Source organism: Rhinoderma darwinii, chromosome 5, assembly GCF_050947455.1.
Source record: "Rhinoderma darwinii isolate aRhiDar2 chromosome 5, aRhiDar2.hap1, whole genome shotgun sequence".
Classification (NCBI taxonomy): Eukaryota; Metazoa; Chordata; class Amphibia; order Anura; family Rhinodermatidae; genus Rhinoderma; species Rhinoderma darwinii.
The window spans coordinates 206,911,601-206,924,168 of NC_134691.1; the positions used below are offsets into that span (position 1 = coordinate 206,911,601).

The 12,568-nt window shown below is 42.0% G+C and overlaps 1 protein-coding gene across 3 annotated transcripts in view; it reads left to right on the plus strand.

Moving 5' to 3' along the window:
- TRIO (trio Rho guanine nucleotide exchange factor) overlaps positions 1 to 12,568 on the plus strand; it is a 539,453-nt gene that overhangs the window by 6,590 nt on the left and 520,295 nt on the right. For all 3 annotated transcript variants that reach the window (XM_075826894.1, XM_075826893.1, XM_075826892.1), the window contains exon 2: positions 8,958 to 9,032. In XM_075826894.1, coding sequence (XP_075683009.1) covers positions 8,958 to 9,032 — 75 coding nt within the window. The remainder of the gene's footprint in view (positions 1 to 8,957; positions 9,033 to 12,568) is intronic.

The following is a 12,568-nucleotide window of genomic DNA, read 5'->3' on the forward strand; positions in this document are numbered from 1 at the left end:
TCATTTCCTTTACTGCTCGCACTGTGAATCGTGGACACACTTGTAGCGGCGGTTCACAGTATTACAGTATACACTTGAATGGTAGAAGGCTGTAATACTGTGAATCGCTGCTACAAGTGTGTCCACGATTCACAGTGCGAGCAGTAAAGAAAATGAATTGGAAGCAGCGCTCGTATAAGCCCCTTCAAAACAGCCGATCGACGAGGGTGCCGTGTGACTGTCCCTGACCGATCAGATATTGATGGCCTATTCTGAGGAAATGTAATGGTCGTATGGTGTCAGCGAACCAGCTTTGGAAATTTTTTCTCTAAAAGCCGGTTTGCGCACCATTCATTGTAAGCGACCCCTTCCGCCCAGCGTGTAAGACATACACACATATTTGGTATCGTTGAAGTCAGTAGAAGTTGCCAAATATGTATTCGAGTGTGTTTACTCAGTGGCATGCACCAGATGTAAAAAAAAACAAAAACACCTAAAATCACACACACACATTTTTTTCAACTTTATTTTCCATTTTTCCCTTCCATATTTTAAAAAAAAAGTAAAATATATCTATTATTTTTTAACATAATATGGAGCCCAATATGTTCTGAAAAAAAGACCAAATACATGTAGGTTGGAAAAATAATAGAACAACAATTTGCTTTTAAATTGGCACATGGCTAAAACTTAAAAATGAGCCTGGTCAGGAAGGGGGTAAAGCTCCTGGTCAGGAAGTGGTTAATTGACTTGTTTTTGTGGATTTTATTATTGTTGGCAAAGTATCGTTTTGGTATCGAAGTCCAAATTCTGGTATCGTGACAACTCGAAGACCCACAAGGCTTGCTGTACTGCCACTCCTTACAAGTGTGGCTATCCCTAGAACTGCAGCACAACCCTGTTCACTAAGGCTATGTTTACATCTGCATTGTTGCATTCCATTTGTTCTGCTCTGTCTGAGGAGCAGAACAACAAAATTCCGGAAGTAACGGCGGCCGATGGAACCCATTGACTTTAATGGGCTCCATCCGCTTTCGGTGGGGGTATCCATGGTTTTACCGGAGACAATAACCGAGCATTGTCTCTGGTAATCTCGGTCGGATCAGCGACGGAGTCCCCTAACATAGCCTCCAACACAGATGTGAACGAGGCCTTAGTTGTAGCACTGAGAGCGCCTTCGCTCTACTGACCTGTGGGGTTGGGCCCCCACCAATCATTCATTTTTGGCCTGTGCTAAGGATTGGTCATCTGTTGAAGAGCCTGGAAAGCCACTTTAACCCCTTCCCGCAAATGGAACGTAACTGTACATCCATGTTAGTGGTACATCCCCGCAAATTGGCGCGCAGTTGCGTTCATCCGGCAAACATCCCGCTGCAATGGCCTACACAAGTTTTTCGATCCTGGCCGTTTAAAGAGAACCATTCACCTGCCCGTACTAGCGATGTCACGATACCAGAATTTGGACTTCGATACCGATACTTTGTGTAGTATTGCGATTTCGATAACAAAACGATACTTTGCCAGCAGTAATAAAAAAATAAATCTTCCATTTTCTGATGTGAGGCGCGAGGCGTTATGGTGAATTTAACGTCCATGTGCCTTACATTAATAGTAATTAACCCCATTATTTTTCTCAGTCATAATGGGTTAATGTGTGAGGTACATGATGGGGTTAATTACTATTAATGTGAGGCAAATGGAGGTTAAATTCATCACACCTCGTGCCCCACAATAAGTGAAAAGTTTTTATTTTATTTGTTTTACAGCGTACACATCATAAATGACGCAAAAAAATTGTTGTGCAGGTTATTACGGTCGCGCCAATACTGAATGTGTATATTTTATGTATTCAGACTTATTTTAATGTTTGTTGTAACAAAAGGTGTGTTTATTTTGTTTAATTTAATATGACTTTTATGTTTTTACTTTATTTTTAATCTTTAATGTACTGGCATATAGCAGCTATATGCCAGTACATTAGCCTGTGTACGGATAGTACACAGGCAGTTGTTAGGACATACCTATGTATGCCCTAACAGGAAATATGGTAGGACAGCCCTGGGGTCCTTCAATAGACCCTGGGCTGTCTGCACATGTATGGTACGGCCCTCGATCGCGTCACACAAATTCCCTGTGATGCGATCCAGGGGCATCCCCCCTTCTCATTTTCTCCTGAATGCTGCAGTCAGCTTTGATCACAGCATTCATGGGAAATAACGGCGGAGATGAGAGGTTTCTCTCATCTCCGCCGTTCTAGAGCGGGGCTGCGGCTGTGTTATACAGCCGTTGCCCCACTCCTGACAGTAAGTACGCACGTGTTCATCATGAGGAAATGCGGCCGGCGCTGCACTAATGAGCGCAGGCGTGGAGGACAGAACATGGGAGTGTTTTGTAGTGCGCCTGCCATGTTCGGTCTTCAGTGCCACCGCTCATTAGTGCAGCGCAGGCCGCATCGCATCATCCTGACGGCGCGCACTTGTCAGGACTCGGGAGTGGGGTAATGACTGTATCGCACGTATTACACAGCTTAGTATAGAAATACATGAAACAACGGTATCGAACCGTTTGGGGATGCACAGTATTGGAACAGTATTGAAGTTTTTATGCATCGTGTATCCCTAGCCTGTACATGTGCAGCATGTAATGGGCAGGGTTGCATAAGCCCTGGGGCACTTTAAAAAAAAAATTCTACCCTCCTCCTCCTTTATTTAGGTATCGGTGCCGTTATATTTGGCGCCCGATATTTAAGTAACCCCCTGAACTGTCAATGGGGTGTGTAATGGCAAGGGGGCGTGTTACTATGGCTGTGACACTGTCCAATCCACTTTAGACAGTGTTACAGCAAGAGCGAGGAGATTGTGTGTGTGCGTTCGCGCTCTCCTCCCTCCAGCTCTTACACTGTCCGTAGCAGTGGCACGCACCCATGCCAGTTCGGCAGACAAAGTACAAGACTACGATCTCTCGCAGGAGATGATAGTCTTGTCCTTGTCTACCGAGAGCTGAAGAGAGAGCGTGGGCGTGCATGGGCGCTCTCCTCTCTCCAGCTCTTGCTTTTTCCGCAGCAGTGACATGCTCCCTTGCCAGTTCGGCAGACATGTACAAGACTGTGATGTCTCGCGAGAGATCAGTCTTGCCTGCTGACATGCTCTTTCTCCTCGCTCTTGCTGTTACACTGTCCGTAGCTGATTGGACAGTGTCACGGCCATAGTAATATTCCCCCTTGCCATTATAGTCCCCATTGACTGTTCAGGGGGTTATTTAAATATCGGATGCAAAATATAACTGCACCAATATCTAAATTTACGGAGGAGTGTAGAAAAAAAGTACAGTGCCCCGGGATTTGTGCAGCACTGCCCATTACATGCTGCACATGTATGGGCAGGTGAAAGGTTCAATATTCTAAATTATTTATAGTTACAGGAAACACACTGACCTGTTTATTATTTAAAAAAAAATGCCCTGCTAAGGTGTACATAGCCTTTAAACGTGAAATGGTGCCTGCAAAACATCCATAGTTGATAAGTTTAAAAAAAAGACACCAGTCCATAACTTTTTGAAACTTCATGTGCCGCACATTAATCGTAATTAACCCCATCATTTCTCAGTCATAATGGACAACATTGGGTTAATGTGAGATACAGGATTGGGTTAATTACTATTAATGTGGGGCACATGGAGGTTCATAATTCATAACACCATGTACCTCACATTATTAAGTGAAAGAGAGCAGTTTTGTATTTTTTTTTTTATTTTTTTTTACAGCGTGCACATCATAAATTATGTTATAAATTTGTTTGGCATGATATTACGGTTGCAACGATACCGAATATGTATGTATTTAGACTTTTTTTTTTTTTTGCCGGTACATTAGCCTGTGTACAGGCAGTTGTTAGGTTGGACATACCTAAGTTTGCCCTAACAGGAAATCTGGTCGGACAGCCCTGGGATCCTTCAATGGACCCTGGGATGTCTGCCCATATATGGTATGTCCCACGATCGCGTCACAGGGATTTCCCCCTTCGCATTTTCCCCTTGAGTGCTGCGGTCTGCATTGATATCGGTGGAAATTAGAGGTTTCTCTGATCTCTGTCGTTAGAGCGGGGCTACGGCTGTGTAATACAGCCATTGCCCCGCTCTTGAAAAGTGTGCGCGCTTGGTCAGCAAGATGTGATGTGGCCGGCGCTGTACTAATGAGTGCCGGCACTGAAGACAGAACATGGGGGTGCTTTGCAGTGTGCCCGCCATGTTCTCTGTCTTCAGGGCCAGCACCGCCGCTCATTAGTGGAGCGCCGGCCGCATCAAATCATTCTGACCGCACGCACACTTGTCAGGAGTAGGGCAATGGCTGTATCACACAGCCACAGCCCCACTCTGACTACATTGATGTATTACAATACTAAGCTGTGCAGCCGCACAGCTTGATATCGAAATACATGATTTAACAGTTCTGAGCCATTTGAGGGTGCACGACATCGAAATAGTATCAATATTTCAAAACCTTGTTCAACCCTACAACTTATATGATCTAGTGACGGGTCCTCATTATGTTGAAAAATAAGTGGTACATTAATTTGTATTGAAATTGGTATAAACTGAGGTGTTCAAAAAAATATTTTTTTACCTGATAAGGATTAAAGAGGCTCTGTCACCAGATTCTCAAATCCCTATCTCCTATTGCATGGGATCGGCGCTGAAATGTAGATAATAGTAACGTTTTTTTTTTATTTTTAAAAAAACATTCATTTTTGGCCAAGTTATGAGCTATTTTTTATATTTATATATATATATATATATATATATATATGCAAATGAGGTTTGAAATGGACAACAGGGCGTTCTTTTTTCGTTATGTCTAACTGGGCGTGTATTGTGTTTTTAACTGGGTGTGTTTACGTGTATGACGCTGACCAATCGGTGACCAGTCAGCATCATACACTCCTCTCCATTGATTTACACAGCAGCGATGTGCAGCCGCATACACCGAGATTAACGTTAATCAAGTGTCCTGATAATGAATACACATGATCATCCAGCCTGGACGTCATGTGTATTCAGAATCCTGACACTTCTGACTCTCTTTTCTTTGAGAGTTCTAGCAAGTGAAACGAAATCTCGTTTACCTCCGTAATCTCGCGAGATTTCGCTTCCCTTGCCGGAGTCTCACAGAAAAGATTCAGAAGTGTCAGGATTCTGAATACACATGACGTCCAGGCTGGATTTCATGTGTATTCATTATCAGGACACTGCAGTAACGTTAATCTCTGTGTATGCGGCTGCACATCGCTGCTGTGTAAATCAATGGAGATGAGTGTATGATGCTGACTGGTCACTGATTGGTCAGCGTCATATACGTAAACACGCCCAGTTAAAAACACAATACACGCCCAATTAGACATAAAGAAAAAAAAATGCCCAGTTGTCCATTTCAAAGCTCATTTGCATATATATAAAATAGCTCATAACTTGGCCAAAAATAAACGTTTTAAAAAAAACGTTACTGTTATCTACATTGCAGCGCCGATCACATGCAATAGGAGGTAGGGGTTTCAGAATCTGGTGACAGAGCCTCTTTAACCCCTTAGTGTCTAAGCCTGTTTTGGCCTTCAGGACCAGCCCCATTTTTGCAAATCTGACGTGTCACTTTATGTGGTAATAACTCCAGAATGCTTTTACCTATCTAAGCGATTCTGGGATTGTTTTCTCGTGACATGTTGTACTTTATGATACTGAAAAAATTTTGTCATTAAATTCAATATTTATTTGTAAGAAACGCCAAGATTTAGAGAAAATTAGCAAAAATTAGCATTTTTCTAAATTTTAATGTATTTACTTGTAAAACAGATAGTAATACCACACAAAATACATACTAGTTTATATTTCCCATATGTCTACTTTGTTTGCGTCATTTTTTGAACATTCTTTTATTTTTCTAGGACGTTACAACGCTTAGAACTTTAGCAGCAATTTCTCATATTTTCAAGAAAATTTCAAAAGGCTATTTTTTCAGGGACCAGTTCAGTTCTGAAATGGCTTTGAGGGCCTTATATATTAGAAAGTCACCATAAATCACCCCATTTTGAAAACTGCACCCATCAAAGTATTCAAAACAGCATTCACAAAGTATTTGAGCCCTTTAGGCGTTTCACAGGAATTAAAGCAAAGTAGAGGTGAAATTTACAAATTTCATTTTTTTTCTTCAAAAATTCATTTGTAATAAATTTTTTCTGTACCACAGAAGGTTTTACCCAAGAAATGCAACTCAATATTTATTGCCCAGATTCTGCAGTTTTTAGAAATACCCCACATGTGGCCCTAGCGCGGTCATGGACTGAAACACAGGCCTCAGAAGCAAAGGAGCACCTAGTGGATTTTGGGCCTCTATTTTATTAGAATATATTTTAGGTACCATGTCAGGTGTGAGGAGGCCTTGTGCTGCCAAAACAGTGGAAACACCCCAAAAGTGACCCCATTTTGGAAACTATACCCCTCAAGGAATTTATCTATGGGTATAGTTAGCATTTTGAACCCACAGTTTTTTTGCTAAATTTATTTGAATTAGTATGTGAAGGTGAAAATCTACTTTTTTTGTGAAAAAATTAGGAAATTTTAAATTTTTACAAGGAATAAAGTAGAAAAAACACCCCAACATATGTAAAGCAATGTCTTCCGATTATAGCAATACCCCATATGTGGTAATAAATTGCTGTTTGGACCCACAGCAGGCCTCAGAAGAGAAGGAGCACCATTTGGATTTTGGATTTCTGATTTTGCTGGAATAGTTTTCAGTGCCGTGTCGCGTTTGCAATGCACTGGAGGGAAGAAAACCGTGGAAACCCCCCAATAGTGACCCCATTTTGGAAACTATACCCCTCAAGGAATTTATCTATGGGTATAGTTAGCATTTTGAACCCACAGTTTTTTTGCTACATTTATTTGAATTAGTATGTGAAGATGAAAATCTACTTTTTTTCTGAAAAAAGGTAGCCATTTTTAATTTTTACAAGGAATAAAGGAGAAAAAGCGCCCCAACATTTGTAAAACAATTTCTCCTGATTACGTAAATACCCCATATGTGGTAATAAACTACTGTTTGGACCCACACCGGGGCTTAGAAGGGAAGGAGCGCTATTTGGCTTTTGGAGCTCAAATTTAGCTGGAATGTTTTTGGGTGTCATGTCGAATTTGCAAAGCCCCTGAGAGACCGAAACAGTGGAAGCCCCCCAAAAGTAACCCCATTTGGGAAACTACACCACTTAAGGAATCTATCTATGGGTATAGTGAGCATTTAGGCCCCACACGTCTTTTGCAGAATTTATTAGAATTAGGCCGTGAAAATTAATATCAACATTATTTCCACTAAAATGTTGAATTTTTTCAATTTCACAAAGGATAAACGAGAAAATGCACCCCAACGTTTGTAAAGCAATTTCTCCCGAGTACGGCAATACCCCACATGTGGTCATAAATGTTTTTTCATTAGAAAGTAATTAACCCTTTACGAACTGATTCATGTTTTGCTTTTTCGTTTTTCCTCCCTGCTTTCCAAGAGCCACTACTTTTTTATTTTTCTGTCAATAGAGCGGTGTGGGGGCTTATTTTTTGCGGGACGAGCTGTCGTTTTTATTGGTACCATTTTTTGGTACGATGCCATATCGGTGGACATAAACGGCTGTTTGGGCACGCTGTAGGGCTCAGAAGGGAGGGACGCCATTTGGCTTTTGGAGCGCATATTTTGCTTGGTAGTAGCTCTGGCGTTTTGCTGGTATTTCAGTTTATAATGTTGGGGCACATGTAGGCTGGGCAGAGTACATCAGGGGCATAATAAGAGGGTATAATAATGGGGTAAATAAATAATAATCCACAGATATGTGGCCAGTGTCGCACTGATAAATGGTGCCCGATCTTATCCACTTTTGGAACACTCTGCACATTTTGCATCGCCATAATCTGGGAGCCAGAACTTTTTTTATTTTTTCACCACCGGAGCCGTGTGAGGGCTTATTTGTTGCGGGACAATCTGTAATTTTCATTGGTACCATTTTGGGGTACATGCGATTTTGTTGATCACTTTTTATTCAATTTTTCGGCAAGCCAGGTGACCGAAAACCATCAATTCTGACAATGATTTTTATTTATTTTTGACGGTGTTTACCCTGGGCTATAAATGACTATTATACTTTATTCTGCGGGTCGGTACGATTACGGCGATACCATTTGTATATACTTTTTTTATGTTTTGCAGCGTTTGAGCAATAAAATAACTTATTTAGAAAATAATGTATTTTCTGTGTCACCGTATTCTGAGAGCCATAACTTTTTTTATTTTTCAGTCAAAAAAGCTGTGTAAGGGCTTGTTTTTTTGCGGGACGGGTTGTAGTTTGTATGGGTACTATTTTGGCGTACATGCAACTTTTTGATCACTTTTTATTACATATTTTGTGAGGGGTGGTGACCAAAAACTGTCACACTGACAGGAAGCCTACGACGACCACCCTCGGGGTGGTCCTCATAGGCTTCTGTACATGGCAACCCGGAAGCCATTGTCTGGCGTCCGGTTGCCATGGGTACCATCGCCAGCCCCCGTAATTTCACATGGGGGGCTGCCGATCGGCGCTAAAGACCTTAATTGTGGCGTTCAAAATCGAGCGCCGCAATTAAGGGGTTAACTGCCGATATCAGCGGCGACAGGCCGCTGATCGGCAACGGGGAGAGCAGGGCTGACACCCTGCACAGTTAACCGCCGCTGCGGTGTAGCGCCGCGCGGCGGTTAACTGTCAAAGCACTGACGTAACTGTACGTCAAGGTGCGCGAACTTACTGCTCACCATGACGTACAGTTACGTCATGGTGCGTTAAGGGGTTAAGTGTTGGACTTGTGTAACATGAGAACTGCACTTCTGCTAAAGAGGAAAACAATATATTTAATACCATAGTATAAAGCATTCGGTTATAATGTTATCTTGTAATTTTGTCTTTTAGGATCTCAAAGAAATGAGACCTTGAAAGCTATGGAAGTGTTACCTATATTAAAAGAGAAAGTTGCCTACCTGTCTGGTAAGTTCTAATTACAGTTGGGTGGTTATTAGTTGTAGGTCTCAAGTTTTTTGTTTTTTTTACGTTGTCCTTTTTTTCTACCCTAAAGAATGTACAAAACAGAAGTTCTCAAACGTTGCCCTCCTAGATTGCATAATGTTTCACTTGTCACAGGTAACATTGGGTAGTATACTGGTATTCTGAAATACTGTGATTTGCAGTGATATAGTAATGTATATTTCCAATATCACGGTATTCTGGCCTGAAATTTCTGATATTGCCCAACTCTAGTTTAAATTGGGTTTTCCCAACTTAGACATTTATGGCGCATTCACAAGATTTGGCATAAATGTTTGATAGATACGGGTACCAGCTCTCCTGACCCCCGTATCGCCTTGTGTGGCGGATGCAGAATCTAGGTGGGGACTAGTGGAGAGAGGCTCGCGCGTACAGTTACGTTGGAGCGGCTAAGGACACGTGACCGAGTAAAGATGGCTGCTCATCACCCAGGGCCCCCCCCCCCCCCCCCCAAGCATCGGCGATCAGATCTGGATGGCCAATCGATGCCTTTTCCGGCTAAAACGACAGGGCACAGTGAAATGGTGGAGATTGAGGTCTAGGACAATACTAATTGAGGTGCTGGGCAGTGTATAGGCAGCTACGATGGCTTATGGTAGGTGAGGTTCTGTTTTTGCATGTTATGGTAAAGACATAGATATTTGGTTACCTTGGCTTTACCTATTTATTTTGCGGTTATATTGGATGTGTATGTGACAGGTAACATGATACTAAGTTACTTGGGTTTATAACACCACCATGTATGCCCTGTCTTACGTTAATACACTGTCCTGTTCTTGTACAAATTTATGTGCTATGTGTTTTTATGGTTGTTTTTAAAAATAGTTTGTACAACTGTTTGTATCCTAAGGGAAGACTTATCAGTTTATTGGAAAGGTGTGGGGTCCCATGTGCTGAGTTTGATTTAATGGAATGACCTCTATATTTGTGGTATTTATTTTTTTTTACAACGCTAATCCTTGCCTTGTATTAATAAGGTCGTGGCAGTGGTGCCACCTCAGTGATTGGTCGGTATAAACCGGCCATTTGAAGTCATGGCGAGTGTTTCAAACACCCTGCACCAGCTCTGTCCGCCTCATTCCAGTTAGAAACGGTAAGCAGAGCTGGTGAATAACTACTCTGACCCATGCTGACAGTTATTGAGGCCTGCGTTGCTGGTGATCGTCCTCTTCTGCATTCTCCATGTGAGCATCTGAGCAGTCATCATCATCAACTGACCTGCTTTTTGTTTTTTTTTACAGCAGCAGCATTAGTGATCCCTAAATTTCCAGCATCTGTGGTCATTTTTTGGGACACAGGTTCTTTTTGTTTTTTCTTTTCTACCAGCACCATCTGTACGCCCTGCATCCACTGAGCATTGATCAGCGACAGCCGTAACTGATTGGCATTTGTGCTCATGTTTTGACGCTGGTGTATTTTTTTTTTTGGCCTATATTTACTGCACCACCTTCATGCGTGCTCTCTGAGGCCACTGAGTTCTGAGTGTATAATCGGCCTCGGTGGTAATTTTTATTTTTTAAGCAGGTTTTTTTGGGGCTTTTTATTTTTCTGCCAGGACCGTGTGTGTGTGTGTGTGTGTGTGTGTGTGTGTGTGTGTGTGCGCGCGCGCGTCCTGCCCACACTAAACTCTGATCAGTGACCTTCACTGATCGGCATCTGTTCTAATTTTTTGACGCAGGTTTATTATTGGGCCTATTTTTACTGCACCAGCTTTTTTTGTGCACCCTGCAGCCACTGAGTGCTGAGTCTATAATCTGCCTCAGTGGTAATTAATGATGCAGATTTTTTTGGACCTTTTTTTTCTTTTTTATATAAAACTAAAAAAAAAAAAAAAAAGGTAAAAAATAAATAAGTGTGTGTAATATATATAATTAGGTGTAGCCAGTACCTGTGATAGTTAGGATGTGAGGGTTACAGACTTTTAGGTTAGCTGATTTAGGTGTAGCTATTACCTACATAAAGTAGGGCATTAGGGCAGCGGACGTTTAAATTAGTGTAAATTTACTATAGTATATATATTTTTTTTATACTAGTTTTTTTAAGATTCACTTTATTACAGTTAGGGACTGTGACACCGTAGCTTTACAGTCTGTCTAAATTTACTGCAGTATAATACTACAGTTTTTCGGCACTAATATATACTGTTGCAGTATAAGCATCAGTTAGTGATGGATGTTCAGTTTTGTTTTTACCGAACATTTTTATTCATTCAATTTTAGATAGCATAGCTTTATAGTTTGTCTAAATTTACTATAGTATAATTTTTATAGTAGTGTTTTACATCAATATACAGTACTGTGCAAAAGTTTTAGGCAGTTGTGGAGAACTGCTGCAAAGTAAGCGCGTTCAAAAAGAGAAGTGTTAACTGTTTTTATCAATTAACAAAATTCGAAGTGAATGAACAGAATGTTTGGTGTGACCACCCTTTGCCTTCAAAACATTGATAATGTTGTAAAAAAAAAAAACCCCATTCATAAACAAAAATAAATTGATAAAAAAAAACCCTAAGGCCCCATGCACACGAACGTGTTTTTGCGTCCGCATTTCCCCTGCAAATCCACGGGAGAATTGCGGACCCATTCATTTCTATGGGCCCATACACACTATCCGTGTTTTCACGGGTCTCCGCATGTCCGCAAATCCGTGCCGCAGAAACTCAGGACATGTCTTATTACTAGGGATGCACGGTGCATCGAAACTTCGATACTGTTTCGATACTTTGCATCCCTAAACGGTTCGATACCGCTATTTCCTGTATTTCGATACTTCGCTGCGCAGCCGCACAGCTCAGTATAGTAATACATGAATGTATGGGAGCGCGGCTGCGGCTGTGTAATTCAGCCACAGCCCCGCTCCTGAGTCCTGATAACATGTGCGCACGGTCAGGATGATGCGATGTGGCCAGCGCTGTACTTATGAGCGGCGGCACTGGAGACAGAACATGGCGGGCGCGCTGCAAAACACCCCCATGTTCTGTGTTCAGTGCCTGAACCGCCGCTCATTAGTGCAGCGCCGGCCGCATCTCCTCATGCTGACCGCGCGCGCACTTCCTGTCAGGAGCGGGGCAATGGCTGTATTACACAGCCGCAGCCCCGCTCTATAACGGCGGAGATCAGGGAAACCTCTCATCTCCGCCGTTATTCCCCTGAATGCTGCGATCACAGCTGACTGCAGCATTCAGGGGAAAATGAGAAGGGGGGATGCCCCTGGATCGCGTCACAGGGAATTCCTGTGACGCGATCGAGGGCCATACCATATATGGGCAGACAGCCCAGGGTCTATTGACGGACACCTTGGCTGTCTTACCATATTTCTTGTTGTTAGGACATACCCAAGTATGTCCTAACAACTGCCTGTGTGCTATCTGTCCACAGGCTAATGTACTGGCACATATCTGATTTATGTCAGTACATTACAGTTTAAAAATAAAGTAAAAACAAAGTATTGTTAAATTAAAAAAAAAATACACATTCACCTTT